The 22723-nt window shown below is 36.7% G+C and overlaps 1 protein-coding gene across 1 annotated transcript in view; it reads right to left on the bottom strand.

Moving 5' to 3' along the window:
• Positions 1-1234: 1234 nt before the first annotated feature.
• Root (ciliary rootlet coiled-coil, rootletin) overlaps positions 1235-22723 on the bottom strand; it is a 102479-nt gene continuing 80990 nt past the window's right edge. Inside the window, exons 19-28 of the mRNA XM_071583149.1 lie at positions 22453-22668; positions 21804-22008; positions 17329-17456; positions 16848-17024; positions 16083-16190; positions 14691-14870; positions 12036-12248; positions 7842-8144; positions 4966-5355; positions 1235-2104 (exon numbers count right to left, since the gene is read on the bottom strand). Of these exons, the coding sequence (XP_071439250.1) occupies positions 1814-2104; positions 4966-5355; positions 7842-8144; positions 12036-12248; positions 14691-14870; positions 16083-16190; positions 16848-17024; positions 17329-17456; positions 21804-22008; positions 22453-22668 (2211 nt within the window). The 3' untranslated portion in view covers positions 1235-1813. The remainder of the gene's footprint in view (positions 2105-4965; positions 5356-7841; positions 8145-12035; positions 12249-14690; positions 14871-16082; positions 16191-16847; positions 17025-17328; positions 17457-21803; positions 22009-22452; positions 22669-22723) is intronic.

The raw sequence follows: 22723 nt of genomic DNA, 5'->3' as shown, positions 1-22723 counted from the left end.
CTTCAATTGATCTGATCCATAATTGATAATTTTAAATGTCTTCATTGATTCCCAAATGTGTACTGAAAATCATTGTTTCTCAAGTGAGGAAATGAGATAATGTATCCACGAATTAAAATTGATTAGGGAATCCAATGGATTTGGAGTCATTGGAAGCATGCATTTTTCATAAATTTAATGTTCATAAGTTGGGTTTCAACTTCATGATCATTTGAACACTACATGCACGACAATCCAGATATCTAAAACCAAAAAAGCTTTCACAAAAAACCTGTTTGGTAGACTATTCCAACAACTCATCCACAAATAAATATTGTGATTGTGCTGAATCAGATATAAACTTGGTGTTTAAAAATGACTCATTATCCTTTGCCACCATTTTCTAACTATTATAGAAGATCTGACTTCAGACTGCACGTCAACATTCTTGATACTTAAGAATTGACGCAGTCCTTTGCCTGACTCTTGCTTGTGCCTTGAAACTCATCTACTTCACTTATCATTTACTAAGAGTTTGGTCTAAAAGTTAGACCAAACACAGCCATTTCTGCCACATTCTGCTCCAAAATTTGTGTCAAATTATGGGATGTATCTTTCAAGTGTTACGTTTAACAAAAGAGAATGCAAAAATGGCTGCTAAATTACATCCTAGTTCTCAAGTAAACAGCAAGTAAAACCACAGAGTATATGTTTAAGTGCAGCACTTAACATTCTAGTCAAGGACTGATAATTGTATAAATAAATGAATCAATAAAAAAGTTAAAAAGATAAAATAGAGTTACATACAATAGTTGTTTTATAAATTTCCATCCTTCTGTTTTTTCACTTTAATTCGGTGATATGTCAATATAACTTGACTAGGTTGCAGAGTTCATTCAATTTATAAATGACAATAAGAATTGGTTGAGTATCAAAAATGAGTGTTGGCAGTATATCAGTAAATTGGTATGTTTGAAGTGGAATGCTTAAAATAGTCAATAGAATTTTTAAAAATTATAAACTTATTTTATAAAACACATGCATTGCTTACTCATTCTGATGTCCATCTAGTCCAAATACATTGGACTTTATAAAATGTGAATGGCAGTTTTTGGCCACATACACCACATAATAAAGTACAAAAATTGGAGAGTTTGCTTCAACATGGTATAAAAATATTACAACCATGAGGCAAGTAAAATCTAATACAAATAACTCCAACAAAGGGAGAGAAAGGAATAGCATTGAAAAAAAGGCTGCAAAATTTGCACTCTTTGGACGGATTTCTCTTAATAAGCTCATAGAAAATAAGTCACATGATTTTCTTATTAAGTAGGTAGCAATTCTTGAAAATGCACCCTTCATTTTTTTATAACACTGGAAAGTACAAATAGAACAGTGAACCAATGTGAGATGCAGCATAGTAGTGAATTCATGCATCAGTGGGAATATTACAGACTCTAAATCAATGTCCATTGCATTCCATCGACTTTGACATTTTCAAAAAGCAGTGACTCCTAACAAAGGCTTCCCCACAATATCAAAATGTAGAATGACCCTAAAAGGATCTCCTCCTTCCCTAGATCTATATTTAAACTACGAGCCAACAACTTTGCACTTGTGGCAACATCCTGAGAGCACCAGGCATGATTTATCAATACCACACTGAATGCTAGATATCCTAGATTGCTGACCTAATGCCTCCAAATCTGAAGTTAGCCTTCACCAATGGGCGTGAGGGCCTTCTGGTAACCTTAAAAAAGGAATACCAATTTTTCAGAAGAAAAAATTACTTGAACCTTCTCAGAGTAACTGAGGAATGTAGACAATGCTACTACTTTGGTGTTGGAGTGATGCTTCGACCCTGAGTGTCAACAGATTGATATGGCAGTGATATGACAGGAAGTGGGCTTGGTGCAGCTGAGGCTGTTCGTGTAGAGTCAAGCTTGCGGGCCTCTTGATGAAGCAGAAGTGCATCCAATGCTGGGTCTTGGGCCACTGTACGCAATGAATCCCCAAGCACCTGCCTCAGTTGCTGCATTTCTCTCCCAGCTCTGGAGCTTCTTAGGACATAAAGTTGCCTTCTCTTGACCTCTTGGTTTAACTGTTCCCGTAGCAATTGAACCTGTAACAGTCAATGATGTGACATCAAAGGACATGCTCTCTATATCATAATGGAGTCCACAAATACAAGGTGCGGCAACGTAATTTCCTTTTTTCAAACGCAAAACGATTTCAAAAAAGGAAGTTATTTTGCCGTACCCTGCACATAAATTGAATAGCATCCTAGAGATTCCTCCGAAGGAGGCCACACTGCACCTAAGCTCAGTTTTCTTGACACTACATCTATGACCATGACAGAATTTGAAAGCATGACCTTACTAAACATGGAGTAGAGCATGACCCACCGGGTTGACAAGGTCGATATGTATGCAAGGCACTATACATTGGCAAAGTAAATGTATTGTTACCTACTCAATTACCTATGAAAAAGTTCTATGCTACAGATTGCAAGCCTTTTGGCCAGAATCAGTATCCATTTGTTCCAAACATATTGACAACATCTTGTGCCTCAAAACATTATAGCCTGGGCTATTTAATTTTTTACAGGTCAATGAAGGAGCACATAAAATGTTTCTTGTAGATACTGAAACTCCTATTGAGTTATCAATTACAAATTTGAAGTATTTTTAAATATTATTCATGTTCAAAGAAAAGTTTTCTAACCTGATAATCATACAAATTTAGTGCTTCACAGAAATAGAGGCAGAAATGTATACCATTCCAGGAAATATAAATGCTGAAATATTAGTTTTTGATTTTTGTTCTCTCCCTCTTTCTAGGATATACATACGGAGAGTTCGATATAAAAGTTTCCTTGGGGAGGAATACTGTAATAGGCTTATAATTAACTTCTTGGCATTCACAGCTGTCCATTATCCAATGCTGAGTTCAACAAGGATTGAGAGGACTATTGTGCATTCATGTAAATGGCCCTCAAGTTAAAGGAGGATGGACCTCTTGCGTATTGTCAGTGTACATTTGAAACACTTTTGTGTAAAATTCACAACTGTTATAGAAATGAATTTTGCAATTAATTTATGAATTTTACAGACACTATTCATGCAAATTTTTTTGACCTTATTAATACCACCAAATAATTAATAATGTACGGAAAAATTTAAATGGATTTTTACTATGCAAACAAAAAAAGTTTATTTGCCCAACACAGTTGCTCAAGGAATTGCTGCATTCATGTAGTCACATATTCTTTAACTCCTATTTTCAGACTTAGGCTAATTCCATTTTGTCGCAGTAAAGAAAATCATTGATATGACCATTGCTGAAAGCATTGGAAATCCAACTTATATGGGTTTTAGGTAAAGAAACAGAGATTCATGGATTGCAAATTTTACTGTAGCCAGATCCTATTAGGGGAAGTTTTCCTCCCTGTTGGGAGATTTTGGAAAAGTGCATACACCAAAGTAGATATTCTTAGGCTTGCTTGGTGCAGCAAACTATTATTGTTTCCAAGTATCTTTAGGACTGATGCTTCATGTCGGCTCAGAACCAATCCGGTAGCTCTGCCACTTGGAGGTAGGGGTGCACATCTATGAGTGATGGCCCATAACAAACTCACTGCTGCTAATTGCACTCTACTTTAGATGCACCTGGTAGTGAAGACTGCAACTTCATAATGCGCTCTGCAACATTTGACAGAAACCTTAGGACAAAACAATGCTGCATAGGCCAATGTGAAGCGTAAACTACGATAGCATGGCCAGGGCCAAGGTTATAAAGCAATAGCACTACAATAACCACAACCATGGTTATCATTACTTTCATGGCAGGGGCTTATCTTAGAAATTAATACAGGTCTTCAAGGAAAGGAGGCTGTCCAGAGAAATTGATTGGAACTTCCAGTGGATATTTGAAAACCAAAGCTTTTTCTGTTAAATACTGATTGTAAAAAAAAACATCATAATCGTGCCCTCTGCAATAAACTGTTTGACTTGGTGCCAAATAACTAAAGATCCTTGATGAGCCCTCAAAGAAGCATCCTCATAAGGAAGGTTGTAAAATGAGGGATGTAAAATGAATAAAAACCAGGTTGCAAATTAGGGATGATGATGAGGTAGAGATGTGGGCAAGAAAGGAGAACAGTAAGAGAAGGACAAAGGAGAGAGAGGGAAGGAAAGGAGAAGGAAATATGGGGGAAGCACATTGAACAGCAAAAAGGATGAAGCATTGGGAAAGCAATGGGGAACATCAAGCAGACAAAAGCAACAAAGTTTTGGCAACATTTTCTTGTTTCATTTCATTTCATTCATTTTCCAAGTTTCAGTCCCACTGCTACCCCAAATAACTTGTGTCACTCCCCCCCAGTCCCAAAGACATTGGAGCATGATAAACTCCTCCAGGCCATTTCAAGTCCTTGTGTCCATCTTAGTAGGGCTATCTTAGGGCATCCCTATTATATTGGCACCAAAATAAAGTCTCTGTGCATAAAATTATGCTTCTGATCAATCTATTATTACCTGTGTGAAATCAGACTATTTAGGGTCCCTTTTTTTCCAGGCACTAAGTTAGAGATATCCCCTGGTATATTCTTTCAAATTTGATGAGGCACATTTAAAAAGCAAAAGAATCTGTCATTTGGCTAGAGTATCCTTATAGGGCTGGAGGAGTAAATGTTACCAATGGTTATTATCCAGAATTTATTATGATAGTTTACAGATTAACCAGGTTGTTTTATTTAATAAATATGCCACCTGGAGAAAGATGGTATGAAAAAGAACCTTGTTTTTTTTTTTAAATATCTCAATTTTCAAATTGATTACTTACTCTAAAAATTGAAAAGTCTATCTTTTCTGAATCATTAATAGGTGGAGAATGTCATTAGTTTTTTGCTCTTCTTTTGAGAAATGGGCAAGGTGCAGCAAGTGAGAGGACATCTAGTAGCACAGTGGTACAAAATTCACTTACCTGATTCTCTAGTCTCAAGACTTGTTGCCTATGTGATTGCTCTCTAGCCTCTAATAGTCTCTCTGCCTGTAGTTGAGCTGCTCGCAAATGCTCCATCTCTGCATTAAGCTCCGAAGAGCTTGTTCCTCCATAACCTCCATCCATACTCCGAAGTTTCTCCAGCAGCTTAGAAACTTCAGCTTCCCGCTCTGCTAACTGAACTTCAAGTTTTCGAACTTTAAATTGAAGATCTTGATTTTCTCTCTCCAAAGCAGCTACAACTTCAGACTCAGATGTGAGGCCTGAGGAGCCTATCATTATGGTTTTTTCTGGGCGCTCATAGCTCTTACTTCGCTCTCTTCTGCGCTCAGCGGCTTCCATGTGCCTTATTTTCTCCATCAGTGAGTCCACCTATGAAGAAAATTTTTTATGTGCATGAATAAGCAATTCAATAGGCAAGGAAAATCTCTGAGTGCACATATACATCTACACAATACCCCACAAGCTGCCCGAAGGGTGTGTGGTGGGGGGAGAGAAAACAGAGAAGATCACATCAAGAAAAACAGAGGATATTTGCTTAGGTATATCCCACCAAAGCCATGTTACCCAGCTGATTTGAATTCTTTAATCACTTACCATCCATTTACAGAGTAAACATCAATACTACATCCTAAAAGAGCTGCAATATCTCAAATTTTTAAAATTTTCAAATCTTTAAATGGATCATTTTTCTTCTTCAGAACTTAATATGAAAGTAAAATCCCATGAATACACATTAGGAGAGATTAAAATTTAGTGAGCAGCTCAATCTAAAAAGTTTCACATGGCGTGTGGCATTTTTTCTCTCTAGGTGGTTGTTTTCATACAAAATGACTTTCTGTCAGCTGCCATAATGTGTTATTGGCCAAATGCCAACCATGCATGAATTTTTAGTAGCTCTCCCACATTTCAAAGCTAATCCCTCCACTAGTTGAACTTTAAATGCTAAGTGTTCAATATTTCCACTGGTATTATCTCAAAAAATTTACATTGAATCAATTACAGTAATGTTCAACAACCTTTGAACTAATTTCATGTGCCACTAGTTCATTTGTTTTCTTTTGAGGAGAGATAGCTCTGCAGCAGCCAGTCTATCAAATCAACTCCTCCAAGCTTTGATTGTACTGTTATGCAGAATAGAACAAGTTTTTCATTTCATCTCATCCATACTACTCTGCATTCATCACTATGAAATATAGAAGTCACCCTCATTCTTAAAACTCTTCTTTGGTCAATGCTCCAGTCCTGCTTGTCTATGCCATTGAGTACCAGGGTTTTTTCAGACATAGGCATGTTGCTAAAAATTATTTATAATTCTTTGCATCATATTAACTCTTAGCTCGTGGATAAGCAAATTCCTTGCCCTGGTAGATATTTGAAGGAGATGATACTGAATCACTAGTACTTAATGCTTTCATTGTTGTTCTCCTGTGTTTGTCCCAACACAATAGCCTCTCATACATCCCCATGAATATCCCTGACCAGAGACTGCAAATACATTTTGCTGACTACCCATGGAAAGCAGCCTTTAGCCGGTAAGTGTTGTCCCACCCTTTGTAAAAGTAGTCCCAATTGGGAGTACCTTGGATAAGAAGTGGGGCTAATTGTCAAATACCTCTAGATGGCCCATCCCTTCAATCTTGTCTTCTGAAACAAAAGTCCCCTTATTGCGTGTGTTAATGATCAGATATGAGCGCATCACTGCATAGCCTCCTGCTCATAGGCTCTACCCCACTCATTTCATAGTCTCCTTATTAAGAGCTTGTCTGAGGCAGTCAAGGCACTTATGGTCACAACATCAACAAATTTGTCTCTCATGGGCAAGCAAGATAAAAGGCATATTCTGTGTGCACATCTGAAAGAAACTTATAGAGGTAAACATAACTACAACATTTGAGCATTGTCCAAGCTGAGATGGAAAGGAAGCAAAACAAGAATAAAATCAAGTATATTGAAAATCTTCAATTAAGAATACTCATAATTACAAGGTGATGAAATTTATTTTATTTTTCAATGTATTCCCAAAATAATGGGAGCCATTATGTATAAAAATTCATTAGCCTAAGCATCTAAAAACCATGATTATGAATAAAATAAATAGCAATAAATTTTATGTACATGGAAAATGTTGAATCAAGGACATCATGGACATATGAAATGTCCCTTGATGTGGATTCCGTTCTACCTACTCCATGCATCAAACATGCTTGAGTAATGGAAAGCTGAGTATTATTTAAAATAAAATTAAAAATTATGGTAATGTCATCATTATTAGGAGGGAAAACTCAGTAGAAAGCAATGCCTATATTTCCAATCAAACCCCATCAAGGTGTTGGTAGGAGGTTTTCCTCTCTTCTTGTACAGGTACAAGGACTAGAACCTTGTACTGCCCCCCTCATGTCTAAGGGGGGCTCTCCTTCCCGCACTCATGGTTTTGCCAAAGTAATAGGCCAATTGAACTAAAGTTGCACATGAGGTCAACCTCACTGCAGTCTCTAATGAACACCCTTGATCACATTCTGCTGGAAAACTCAAACGTGAAATGAATAACTGAGGATTAACATGAGTCAATAGTTTGACTTGATATAACATGAAATCTGACTTTAGAAAAAGCCAATATTACTATTCAGGGTGACTGAATTCATTCTACTTCCTGCAAACTTCACTCATTCTTTCCTTTCTCCACTTTGCCGTTGTCACAAAACAATTCCACTCTAATTAACATTATGATCAAGCATTCCTTACTGAATGAATTTCAAGTGTAGTGACATTTTATATGCACCTGAATAGAGCAAGTCAAGGTTTGCTCTATTCAGGTGCATATGCATATGGTGCAAGTCAAGCATGTCAAGGCTTACCTTGGATCTTAGTTCTGATCTCTCTCTTCTGAGCGAAGCCAATTCTTCAGAGGTGCTTGTACTCACACCTTCACCAGCTGATGGGCCTCCATCACCAGGCCAAGCAGAAGTAGACAGACGTAACCTTGCCTCAAGACCCGATCTTTGAACCTCTGCATTGGCTAGCTGAGTTTGTAGCCGTTGGTTTTGATCAAGGAAGTTTTGGCTCTCACGACGAACATCAGCCAGAGTTCTTTGAAGTGAATCCAAGCGCTCAGCAAGGACACGCCTCTCATTCTCGCTGTTGCTTAAGGATTTCTGGAGCTGAGGGTAAAAGTCAGATTATATGCTCGCTATAAACTTCCTCAAGAAATTTAAAATATTAAACTTTTATTTTCCTCAAGGACAAACCCTCCAAATAAATATTAGTAATTAAAAAATTAAAGATATGTTCTAAAAATATTAACAGATAATTGAGGCAATGCTTTGCACTTTAAGAAATTTTAAAAAATAATCCTTATGGAAACTTGCACTGTGATCAAAATACTACCTGTGCCTTTTATTTATTTATTTGCCTGAGGATCTGGGTACATTCATGTTCCAAGATATACGGCACGTCAAAGATCTTAACATAAAATACAATACATTGTTACATATTCAGAAACTCATCAATAGTGTAGAATAAGTGTAGCATGAAAAAGTCCCTCACTTTGAATTTAAAGGTTGACATTTTTTCTATGCTCTTGATAACCAGAGGAAGGTTATTATATAATAACAGTCCCATATAATGGGGGGAAAAAGTAGACTTGCAAGTTCTGATGAAGTTCACATGTAGATGACTGCAGGTCCTGGTATAATGATTGTGAATGCTATTGTTAGTGGTATATAATGAGATATGGCATTTAGCATAAACAATAGCACTTAGCATATACACACAGGGAAGAGGTAGAATACAAAGTTTTTTGAAAAGGGGGCGACATGGAGCTCTGAGGGGTGCATTGCACATTAGTCTTAGTATCCTCTTTTGGATTTTAAATACAACATGAGCACAGGGTAATGGGCCCCAAAAAAGAATACTAAAAATTACATGGGCATAAAACTCACCATAATAGATAGACATAAGCACTTCATTATTTACAGTTTGCCTGATAGAACGTACCAAATAGCACGCTGAACAGAGTTTTTGGCGTAAACTAGAAATATGGCTTTCCCAGTTTAGTCTACTATCCAGGGTAACACCCAGGAAGGAGGCATTATCACTCCTTGGAATAATCACATTGTCAAAAGACACTGAAATATCTGTCAGAGGCTTATTTTAATTTACAAAGTATATTAAATTTGTTTTTTCCTTATTAATATGAAGAAAATTACAATCACACCACTCTTGCAAAAGGTGGATAGTATTGTTAGCACTTGATACGAGGCTGTTGATTGAAGAGGCAGACACTAAGACATTTGTGTCATCGGCATACAGGATGGGAAGTGTATTAGGTACAGAATTAAGCATCCTTGGGAGGTCATTTATGTATATGAGAAAAAACACTGGGCTAAGAACAGATCCCTGGGGAACCCCGCAGGATATTGTTTTTGCAGGCGATACATGAGATATTCCATCTTTTGTAACACTTACACTCTGTTGTCTGTTGTTTAGAAAAGATTTAATCCAATTATATGGAGTACCTCTTATGCCAGATTCTTGAAGTTTCAGCAATAACATATGGTGATTGACACAATCAAAGGCCTTGGAGAAATCAAATAATAAAACAAGAGATTCCAGTTTATTGTCTAGGTCAGACAATATTTTGTTTATACAATGGTAGGTAGCAGTGGTAGTGGACATGGATTTTCTAAATCCATGCTGGTAGGTTGATAACAGTTTGTGCGATTCCAGGTATGATATTAATTGAGAATAAAACACTAATTCAAAAATTTTACCGAATTGATTGAGTATAGATATTGGACGATAAGAACTCATGTGCTGTTTATTTCCTTTACCTTTATAAAGGGGGATGACTTTGGTGCTTTTAAGAGATGATGGAAACTGACCAAGCCTAAGAGATTCATTGACTAAGAATAATAGAGGGGGTTTAATGACATCAAAGGATTTTTTAATGATGATAAAAGGAATGCCATCTGGACCAGAGGTGTACTTATTTCCCATTTTGTTTAAGATATTAGTTAATTCAATGTCAGAGCATGGGCGGAGAAATAGGGGATTACATTGGCTTGATGTTTGTCTATGAAAGCTTTGTTTAGTCACGTTGGGTGACTGGTGAGAAGTGAAAAAGTCATTAAAAGCCATGGCAATAGCAGAACTGTCCTCAAGTTCGTTACCTTGAGAGTCCAGTAACCTGAGATTGGGGGTTAATGATATAGGAAATTTTGACTCCTTGATAATTTTCCATATTTCTTTTGATCTATTTCCAGCATTATATATTCTACGATCATTAAAAGTTCTTTTTGCATTACGAAGAAGACATTTGTAATTCTTTCTCATTGCCTTATATTCGAGAGGTTCAATAGGCATCGATCTGTTTTTGTAATGGAGAGCCATGTTTTTCATGACTCTGGATGCATACTGGATTTCATCAGTGACCCATGACTTTCTGCCCTTAGACAGAGACGAATTTTTAATTTTAACGGGTAATACAGGAAAACAAAAATCAAAATAGGATAAATATGTTGAGTAAAAACAATTAAAACCATCTTCAAAGGAGCTCATGGAGTAAACATTGGTCCAATCATGATACATAAGCAAATTGCAGAAAGCATTTACATTCTCATCAGAGAACTTTCTCCTGTAATTTGTTATAATCTTGTCAGAGGCATTAATGCAGAATGTGGAGAGTAATGGATAGTGGTCAGAGATATGGGATATTATAAACTCGGTTTTCACGAATCGATAATCAATATTTGTAAAAATATTATCAATGGCCGATGCAGAAGTAGAGCTGACCCTGGTGGGTTTGTCAGTAGTTACATTTAAGTTATACAGGGAAAGAACATCTAATAGTTCTGATTCTTCTTTGGTGCCATGAAGGAGGTCACAATTAAAGTCACCAGTGACAATCAGGAGGGGTTTATCAACCGAGTTATAAACATTGTTCAGCATGCTGGAAAATTTATCAATAAACACATTGAAATTACCACAGGAAGAGCGATATATAGTTAAGATAAAAAAACTGATATCACAGAAGTGGACAATAGTCACACTGGATTGGAAAACCTGTTCAACATTGAGACAATTATATGGAAAGGTTACAGAGCTAAAGGTTAAGTTCACAGAAACAAGAATTAGGACTCCACCATTTTTGAGTGTGGAGCGACAGAAAGCATCGGCCACAACATAGCCAGATAACTGGAAAGAAGCAAGTTCATTAGCCGTGAACCAATGCTCATTAATGCAAATTACATCAGGCTGGTGATGAGAGATAAGCACTTCCATGTCAAGTTGTTTGTTCCGCAGACACTGAATGTTAACATGAAGGACATACAAACTTCGTGTTTTATTTTACGCATCAGCTTACCAACAGAACAATTAACTTATTATTATTATTCCCCACCAGGTCATAGGTAATTACGTTTAGAGTAGAATCTGTGTGCTCCCATAGACACTCAACTGTTGCAGCAGCAGTATGTTATGAAAGTATATACACACATCAAAATGGCTTAAGGGATTAACCCATGGACAAAACTACAGGAATCTTATTTTAGAAGCATAAATGTATAGACATGGAGAGAAGTAATGTGTCTGGGTAGTATTGTCTACACTATGTTAATACAAGTAATTTCAATTGTATCACAAATGCTACAGATTGATTATTTCTTATCATAACGAAAGTAGACTGTGGTTTATTAGTGATAGAAATTAACTTTAGGGATAAGATCATGGAAAACTTCATTTACAAGCCTTCAGCTATCCGTGATAATGGCTAAGGTATCACTTTGATTGATGCAGGGACATGGTAACTTAAAAAAATACATGGTCAAGAATGAAAGAGCACAATATTATCAAACATGTCTTGCCCTCAACTGAGTACAAACAAATGATTACCTCAATGGGTAAAAAACAATTATTACTCAAACTGCTTCATACTTATGTATGAACAGTACATATGGCAGTGTAACACTGAACTTCACGAGCTTAGAGACAGTAATGCAAAATAAAAACACAATATCTTCAGCAATGCATAAAAAAATGAAAAGACAACATACTTGTTTCATCTTATCAGTGCCAGACTGGGATGAGACACTTGAGTCAAGAAGAGCTCTGTTTAATCGCTGCACTTCTGAACGAAGTTCAGACTCAGCAGAGGCAGCTCGTTCCAAAGCTAGACGCAGTTGTTCAACAGTGGCCTTGAGTGATCCACAGCGTTCTTCCAAACTTGCAACAGTCCTGCCTTGCATTTCCGATTTCTCCTGAATTTTCTGTAAGAAGGAAGGATGCAAGCTCAGTCGAAGTGCTAAAATACATTAGTAGGTAAATTTGCCTGCATTAACTTGACCATACAAAACAATTTGAAATTGCATAATTAAATCCATACATTATGTGGCATCATGGTCACTATGACTGAAACATAAAAACTAGAATATAAATTACTTTGCACATCACAGAAGTTATTGAAAGTTTGAATAGCAATATTGTATATTTCACCATGGTATATTGTTATTATATATGCTCTAATTCAAGCCTGTCATCCTGTTCACCCTAAAGAGATTCGTAATTCAATGACACCAATTACAATAAAAACATATAAAAATATAAACAACATAAGTATAGTCATCTACCCAATTGGTGTGTCTAAGAGATTGTTTCCACTGTCAATAAAAGGAAAGTAATTATACTAATTTTCTTCGAGAGTATACAAAAAAATAAAATCTGTTCAGCCCATGCCAACATTTACCCAAAGACTAAGATAAGTAAAAAAAATATTTTCATTAATATACAATGCATAAAATATACAATGGTCACTGCATATAGTGTAAAGTACAATCAAAATCATGATGTGCCAGATGTATACAACAATACATAGAGCAATACAATATTTCCAGGAGTCATTCCGCTCATGCTAACATGGCTTGCTTCTATTGTGGTGGCCCTCATTTGTCAAACAATTGTCGACCAGTGAATAGTAAATTTACTTACTGTAAAAACAAAAAAATACTATATTAAAAAAGGAATAAGTTGTGCTGGAATTTGAAGCAAGGAATGCTTTCCTACTTAATGTGTGTGTACAATTAACTGCACCATTGCACACTGAAAAAAATGTGGATCAGAGGGAAAATTTATGGTATTTCCCAGGAAATGGAATTCAACAGTGATTCAGCTGTTTCCATAATTAGGAGCTCCGACATTAAAAAGAAGTACTAAAATCTTTGGCCCCAATTTTATACCAGTTACTTGCTGTAAGAATGTATTACATGTACTGGATATCAATGATGTAATGGCCAATGTAGGATACCATTCAGAGAAGGTGAAATTATGTGGTACCAGGAGACAATAATTCTCCTCTGGGTCACCAAAAAAAGCCATGCCTTTGCCTTAAAACCTCTCACAAAATACATAAAGTGATGTGAATGCTGGAAATTATGTTAGCGCAGGCGGTGCTAGGAAATACTAATAAAGCACATATAAAGCGTTTGAATGAACAGCAGATTTATTCTGAGTGCTGTGGATAAAAGACCAAGGTCAACACGGTAAGATATATGCCATGGGCGCCACGTGCACAAGAGGGATGAGTGCTCGGCTGGGGTTGAGGCGTGACTGCTTCCGCGTGGGTCAAAATGCCTCCTCGTAGGTCGTGCCTAGGGTGACACCTCGCGGCACACCCCTGAATCGCACAAACAAATGAACCGCCCCAAATGCCATTGAGGAAAGGGGTTGATTACAGTGATAATGCTACTCCAATAGTTCTAGCAATGAAATCAAATGGAAAAATATATGAATGTGCAGATTTCAAAGCCACTAAATCCTCAGTTATTAGTAGATGAACATTCACTACCAGATGTGAATGAGCTTTGTGAGGAACTAGCTGGCAGAGAAAACTTCTCAGAAAACTTCTATGGGGTTATTTACAATGGAAGGCATGGTAGGAGAACCAGATATCAAGGAAAGAAAAAACTTAAAGCACTCATGAGGAACATTTCAAATCTACCAGGCTAAGCATGGCTTAAGTTATGCTCCTGCAAAATGACAGCAAATAATTAAAAAAATATTTCCTATAATGTGCCTGTTTTTAGATGCTAGAGTTTTGATAAAACCCATTTAGAAAGGCTTGAACAGGTTTCCTTATGACTGAAAGAGTCTGGCCTAAAAATAAACATGGAGAAAACTATGTTCACGCAGCACCAAATTGAGTATTGCGGATGCAATGCAGTACCAGCCTAAACGCAATAAGTACAGAAAATAAAATCAATCTTTTTATTAGGGTTATGGTGAATGCATAAACCTACGTCATTCTACAATTTTAACTGTTATTGGTTATTTTAATTTGGATACATGCACATACTTTATGATCAATTATTTGTAAAAAGATTTGTATTAGTTTTGTGCCATTACTAATATTCATATTAAGCTAAATGTGTTTTTGCATTGCATTTTATTTTTGTATCTGGCGAAGGTTCTGCTGTAGGGTAGCAACCCTATTTTGAATGTTAACTTATTTAGGTGATAGCTTGGCCAGATTTATAGCAGATTTGTAGTCTGGTTCATGGACAGTCTACAGTATAAGTATTGGAGCAAACTAATACTTATATGGAATTCATGCACAAAATCCTAATTGTCAACTTATTCATAACAATCGAATTATTGCAGTTGGATGTCGCTGTGATATATGATCTGCCTCTTTCATGAGAATGTGTTGCCAATACCTGAATGTGAGCATCTTTCTCCTGCAGTACCATCTGCATTCTCTGTAGATCACCATCTAATGCTAAGCGCTGCAATTCCAGCTTGGTTGCCCGACCTTCGGAACGACCCAGCTCATCATGGATTGCTTGCTTTTCACTCTCCAAACGAGCCAAAGTCTGCCTCATTTTTTCCAGTCGGTCCTTTGATGAAAAGCAAATAAAAATGACCAGAAAATATGTCATTGGTAGCTAATAGAATTTTTTATCTTAAATGCTCATCATTTCTAGATTCTGTTTTTCACAATCATGATTATTGATTATGATATTTTATATAAATACTAGTTATAAATAAAAAACCTCTGAGGCCCATTGGCTAATGATCAAAAGTTTCTGTGACTATAGCAGACAACAAATTAGTGGTGGGTGACTCTTGGTGAAGAGATGATTCTATTTCTAAAGAACATGTAAGACTGAATCAGATCACAAGCACCCAATCCCAAACTGATCAGACCAATCAATAAAATCGCATCTGTGGCATTTTAGTGAGATGGCTTGCACCTACCTCCTGTTACATCAGTACAGGTTATAGAGATGAGTAAGCATGTAAGTTAATTGGTAATTCCGTGAGTATAGTTTGATGTGGGTCATACATCCCTTGACCATATTACAAAGGACACTGCTTTTACCATAATGGTGATAGTATTTACATATCACAAGTTGTAAAATACAGTACAGAGATAAAATAATATTTTGAAGTGCCTTTTTGGAAGTAGAGCACTAACAGTTAAAAGATGATTACATTTAATTTCTGAAGTGGAGTAAAATGCTTTACAGTGTGAAATGCTCCTTTAAAAATTACAATGGAGTGTCACATCTTAATACAAAAACATTCAGTTAAGGGAAATTAGCTATTGAAAACTATTATTACGATTAGGTACCTAGATTGTGATCTGGAAACTTGAGGTAATGCCTCTGATATGATATTAGTTCTTATCCTACAAAAAAAAGCTATCAGAATATTAACCTAATTATTTGCCAAATTCAAACTGATTAACACTCCTGGTTAGCATCCAGTGTTTTGTAATTAGCAGACAAAGATTTTCCTCACTCTCCTCCCTTTCTTTCTTTCTCTCTCTCTCTCACTTTCCTAAAATATGTTCTGGGCTGGTTATCAAGATACCAAAGGGCCAAACTACCAGAAAGTACATAATGCCCATACAAAAGGCAGGATTCGAACTCGTGACATTGGATTAGGAGGCAAATGCATTACCCACTCAAGTACTCAGCCAGCAATATTCTACAATGAATTAGAAAGCTGTTCTTTTTTGAAGAAAAATCATTTTTAAGGAAAAAGCAGTAAGAAAAAAAATTAAAAGATGTGAAAGAAAATATCTGAAATAAAATTTTTGTTACCTCACACTGCGACTTTTCTTCACAGCTGTTACGAACAGTCAACTCTAAAGCAGTCACCTTCTCCTTCATTTGCCTTGCCTCTTCACTTTTTTGCTGAAGTGCTTCTGCCTGAAAATTTACCATCAAGTGCATAGTGTTTCCATTAAAGATAGAATAAACAATACATTTTTTAATCCTATTTTTTCCCGATTACTATGAGGAAGGAGTCATGCTTTATTTATTACAATGGTGCCATAATTAATATGTGAGAACATTCAGCCAGGTCATTTTGGAGGTATCCCACTGACTAGCAACTTAGAATTGCTTTAAAAAACCAAAATTTCTCAGTTTTAAGAAGAATCTTATGTTTTACAAGCATATACTCATGATGAAATCTTCTCAGGGCTTCTACCAAGCAATGCCCTGCTTTGGTCCCAATGTTTCAATGGACAACTCATCCATCATCTTCAGGGCTGAATGCCATGCTGCTACCTGAAGGAACTTGAGCCCCTGCACGAGCATATATATGCTGGCCAGAACTAGCAACACAGCATCCAGCCCCAAAGATGATTGACAAATCATCCATTGAAATGTCAGCAGCAACGCAGAGTGGAAATCCCGAGGAGAAATGATCATTCTCAGTATTTAATCCAGCCAGGATTAGCTGTATCTCTGTAGGTTTGTGATTTAACTCAAACTGCGGTGGTATGCACAATGTATTTGATGAAATATCATTGAGTCAAATGTAACCAGATAATAAGTACGAAAATTATGGGGAAAACATACTTGTGATTGCAATGCAGTGTGTTTCTGTCCAAGTAATGCTTCTAAACTTCCTTTCTCATCTTGCAAACTTCTCAATGAATGTTGCATCTGAGTCATTTTTGTATCACCTTTGTTTTGAGTCTCCTGCACTTCTTGGAGTTGTCTTTTGACGTTGCTAACTTGGGTCTTGTAATCATCCTTAAAAAAAACAGAAGCTGTCTTAAAGTAGGCATTACAGAATTATAACATTATCCCGTAACCACAGACATATAACTATATCAACCACCATCATTTTTTATATGAAGCTTGAAGACATATACATGCTTGTAAGGTGTAAACAGTTTATTCAGTCAAGGATGTGCATTGTAAATTTGCACATTATAGCTTCCAGTAATGAAACTTCAAAGAATAGATTATCTATGTGCCGACTTCATACAAATCAACCATTAGTTTGATACTCGTCACAACTGTACTGAATATTTGATTGTAGTTTTTCACTCACCCTCTCCCTCTCCATCTGAGCTACTTGTTGCATTAATGACCGAATTCCTTTCCTCACCAATTCAGGGTCTAAGTCCAACAATCCTGCTGGTGTTTCACTGCCACCTCTTCCATCCACAGAATCTTGAACTGAAGTAACATAATACAAGCAACAGTAATACAATAATGAATCATAAAAATATTCCTTGAAAACAGGTTCAAAAATATCTGATACTTCAGTTAACATTATTGGGCTAGACATCAATACTTAATGCAATTGTGTGACTAATGAGCAAACAGTTATCCTAAAATGCATATTTTAAAAACTTTTCAAAGCAGGGGTCAATACTTGCAGCAGCATTTGGTACTTAGGAATACTTAGGATACTTGCCCATTATAATATCTTGGTAACATACATATGAATCCAGGCCTAGGTACTGGTACCTAGTTTTTGCCTTGGGTACTAGCGAATTAGCATGAGACTCATAGAAGAAATTCTACAAATTCATTAATTCAAGGTATTATACCTAACAAGTAGGTTTTGGACAGTTTCTTAAGTATATAATTTATGCATCATGGGCACTTATTCATGTTTGCCCTTCAGAATTTCCATATTCAGTTTGTAAGCTCTGCTGGACTTCATGCCAACTGAAAAGCCTCTTCCTTTCCATTCCCTACCCCACTTATCCAAAAATCCACATTCTATCATAGCCATCAGCATACCATGCCTTCGATATTTCTGCTTTTTTCAGATTTCCCTCCAGGAAAATTCTTTTTCATCCATCCCATTTAATACTCCAGCATTTGCCTTCCTCTTTGCTCAACTTATTTTCTCCATATTAATGCCTCCTTAGCCTCTAATCTACCCTCATCCTCTAGCTTCAAAGACCATGTTTCTATAAAGTGCTATTTCATATTTAAGTTTTTACTCATCTTAATTTCACATTTTTACTTTGTAATCCAAACATCAATTCTTCTCTTCTTGTTAATCCTTTTTTCACCATTGCAATTCTACTGCTATTGTCTCCTCTGCTATCCTCTTTTTCATCTAAAATACTGCCCAAGTACATAAATTGCTCCATCCGTAAGTTCAAGTTTAACTTGGCTTTCCTATTTCTTGAGAATTTCATTACTTTCATTTCCTAAAGATTATCTTGATCTACTCTCACATTGTCCCTGTAAAGCACTCACTAATAACTGAATTCTCTTGGCTGTCTGACTCACTATCAGACTTGGTCACCCACAAACTTGACAGACTGAATAATCTCACCACCCTCTTTCATTTCAAGTGCAAGAACTTTCCATACAACCCAGAGCATATCTTCTGCATATATGTTGAAAAGTATACAAAATAATGGTCAACCGTATCTCATGCCCCTGCCGATCCTGAGTCTCACTCTGCTTTCCTGAAAAATCCATATGAACCTGAACCATCTGATTCACGTACAAGTTTTAAATAAGTCACTTATCCCTCAACTCAACCCCCATATTCTGTGTTTTCATTTACTTTGTCCATTCCACAACATTGAATGCCAAATCAAAAGCCACAAAGTACACTAAGATGTCCTGATTATATTAAATCCTTTATAACGTTTTATAATGCTTCATCACTGAAATGGCATCATGTACTCCTCCTTCCCTTCCTAAATCCAAATTAATAGTTTGTTGCTTTCCACTGCATGTGAAATTAGGTTGTTGCCCTATAGTTATAATGTACTGCTGCTTTATTCTAAGATAATTTAAGGGAATGTTTTGGCCATAAATACTGTGGACCTAAATACTCATAAATACTGTGTATGCATGCAAAGAATCCCCTTCTTAGAATTTTACCTAAACTCTTTAGCAAATTTGTGCGGAAATTATCCATTCCTACTGCATCGTTCAACTTCATCTCTCCTAATTCTTTTTTTTTATCTCACTATTCAGTATGCCTGCACTCAATCATTCTTCATCTAAGTTGATTTTCCTTTCTAATTCTAAACTGGCTGGACTGATATCTTTACCATAAAGCTCTTCTCGTATTCTTTCCACCTCGCCTGAATCTCTTCTGACTATATTAATAACTTCCCTGTTCTTTTCCTCTTATTTTATTTCTACAACTGTTGGTGTACAATAATAATAGTTCAGAAAAAATTAATGGAAAAGTACCGAGTAGAAGAAGGTGCTGAAGAAATGGGAGGAATATACGAAAGAGTTATGAAAAACAGACTAAAAATCTTTGGTGGAGATAGAGAAGGAAGGTGAAGCAAAAATAGAGGAAGAAGTTAAACCTCAAGAGGATAACATATTATGGAGAGCATCATGATTGAGGTGATAGATATTAGCCGCCATGATGAATATGAAGAATTATTAAGCAGCAGGAATGCATGAAACACCAATTGAATTGTTAAGGCGTTTAAAGGAAGAAGGATTTGAAAGAGTTAACATCACTGTGCGATGAAATGTATAGGAATGGAAATTGGCCTGAAGATTGTATGGAAATAGAAATGATTCTATTTCCAAAAAGGGACAAAGACATGCAGGGAGCACTTTTTCATTAGCTTGATTACACATGCAGCAAAAGATTTTGTTGAGAGTATTTGACAATAGAATGGTAGGAATATGGAAGAGAATGTAGCAGAAAAGAGTTCATTTCTAAGAGAAAAATGGGTACAAGAGATTTAATAGTAGTAAGATATATAGTAGAAGGATATATATTAGGAAAAAGGAGGGTGTATATGATTATGCTTTATAGTTTTGGAGATGATATTTCACCATTTTTAATGGGGAAATTGGTGAAAATATTTAGGGACAAAGGGGTAGATAAGAAATCTGTAAATGGCACAGAGGGCAGCAGTGAGATAAGGAAGCAAGTAGAAATGATGATTTGAAACAGGTGGAGGAGTGAGAAAAGTATGTAGTCTACATCTAGCACTATTTTTCATGTATTCTGAAGAAATGAAATAGTGGAAGGGAGGAAAGGGAGTGAGAATATCTACGGAAAAATTAATTACATCAAGTTACCTCTGTTAACACTAAAATACCCAGAATACAGTTCTTAGTACCATTGCACGTGCAGACATGTTTATGAATATGAAATATTGCACGGTTGTATCCTTTCTGGACAGATCTCATGTAAACCATAAACACAGTAATCAACCCAAAGGTCGGTTTGGTAGGTGATGCTAGAGGTCACCCAGTACTGAGCCCGACGGCATGTGAAATTCACACATCAGGGTAGGGAGGCCAGTTCCTTTCCTGATGCTGGTTATGGTATCCCAGGAAGATCTGGTACCCAAAAAATCACATAGCTTGGGTGGAGCTTCAGGTGCCCAGTGAGGCTCGCTCGGGAATCAAACCCAGGCCCTCCGGTCAGTAGTCCAACGCTCTCCCCCTCGACTACCGCAACCCACAGACCTCATATATTTGAGTTCAAAACACATTTAGCGGAAGAATTCGCACAATAAATTTTACTTGTATGATGACAAGTTTTTTTAACAGCAGTTTAGAGCACAGGCAGTGGTCAATCCATCCCCTTCAGGCATTTTAGATAAAACTGCCATCATCTGCAAATGCCTGCACTTAAAAGTATTGACTTTTTCATAAAAAGGCCTTTGTCTCAACTGAATAAAGGTCAAAAATCAAACTAGGATATTATTAAAAGTAATGAAGTTGTGTACATATACAAATAGCTATAAGAAATGTTGCTACAGTTATTCCAGGAGACACAACCACTGCACCGATGTTCACTGAAATGTGAGAATTTTGCAACATAAAAATTATTCGCCTTGCCTGAGATTTGAACCTGGATTCCTTTAATTCTCAGCCAAGTGCTTCAGCCTGCTAAGCCTTCCACACAGTGGATGGGTGAAGAAATTAAAGGAGCAAGATGTTGTGGGGATGCCTTGGCAGCCTAACTGACTTAAGCATTTGGTTGGATATCAATGAATCCAAGTTCAAATCTGAGTCAAGGAAAATGATTTTTAAGTGAAATTTTCCCACTATGAGCATCTAAAAATTGAAAGCTATCAATTGACCAATGCCAGCCATTCTAGTATTGAAGGATAACAAACAGAATAAGTAAATTATAAAAGTATCTAGACACAGAAGTAAGAGAGGACTGGTGATGTGAAAATGTGATTGAAGCACCCCATTGAAACTAAAATAGCAGACCTCCTGCGATGATGAATCTTTTTGACAATGAATCTACCACTAGAAGTTAGAAGTACACAAGTTCAAGATGTAAAGTATTCAGACAAATAATAACTGAGGTTCTGTCCGAGACAAATCTAATTCTTAGATAATTCCCAGCCAAATTCAGTGAAATGGTGTACATTAAGTCAAAAGTTCAACCTAGCATAATAATAAAATATGAATTAGAAGAAAATTAAATAAGCTATAAACACCATGTTACAAATAATATAACTGTAATTATAAGTTAACTCTGCTTCATCTGAGCCTTCCAAAACTGATTAAGGTTCACGCTTAGATTCTAGAATCTAGTCTTATCTGACGTACTTCGGACTTGTCCCCACTTGGACCGAGATGGGCTGACCAGGCGGAATGGCAAGCTCACAGAGCCATCTGGTTGAATACCAGCAAAGCGGCGCAAGCTAGCACCAACACTGCTTAACTTCTGCTCGGTTTCCTTTTTGGCATTCTCCATTTGCTGCAGTTGGGCGTCCAGGGCTCTGAGATGACCTTCGGCTGCACCAAGTTTTGCCTTTTTAAAAAAAAGAAGTAAATGAAAACCATGACTTTAGATGATAAGTACACTCAAAAAGTACACAACTTTTGAAGTAAACATCTAATTTGATGAATGACTGATTGTTACGACCAGTTTCAGTAGAAGTCAGGCAAAATAATTAAGCATATAATCAGCTTATGCTGAAACTGGTTGAATACTTAATTTGCAACTGCTCTCTTATCTACATAAATCAAATAAATTTCAGTCATTCTCTAAAAGATTTATCAAAGGTCAGAATATGTTTAGGCAGGCAGAATTTTCTAGATAATTTGGCATATGCATCCCCTGCTTTTGCTGGTCCAAAAGGAAATGACGGTAGTAACTGAGAGTATAAAATTAAATAGCAATTTCTTGAGTATTTAATTTCACTGTGGAGTTTATGGATCCCAGCTAGTCTCATATAATAAGGGGTGAAAGCACCTTCAGCTCCTGTATTTGCTGGGACGCATCAGCAAGACAGACTTCCAGGTTGTGCCTTCGGTCTTCCAGCTTCCGCTCCCTGACGCGGCCCTCCTCCAGCCGCCCCACCAACTCTTGCTCTTTGGCCCTCCACCTCTCCTCACCAGCCTCGCCCCTCATTCTGATGCGAGCCAGCTCACCACGTGTTGCTTCAAGATTGGCATCCATCTCTGCTACCTGCAAAACACAAGGGTAGCCATAGATCAGTACACATTTTGCCTAGTGGACATTG

The sequence above is a fragment of the Hetaerina americana genome, unplaced genomic scaffold (assembly GCF_022747635.1).
Source record: "Hetaerina americana unplaced genomic scaffold, ioHetAmer1.1.p SCAF_13, whole genome shotgun sequence".
In the NCBI taxonomy this organism is placed as follows: Eukaryota; Metazoa; Arthropoda; class Insecta; order Odonata; family Calopterygidae; genus Hetaerina; species Hetaerina americana.
The sequence above is the reverse complement of the archived record's forward strand: the minus strand, read 5'-3'. Positions and strand labels throughout refer to the sequence as shown.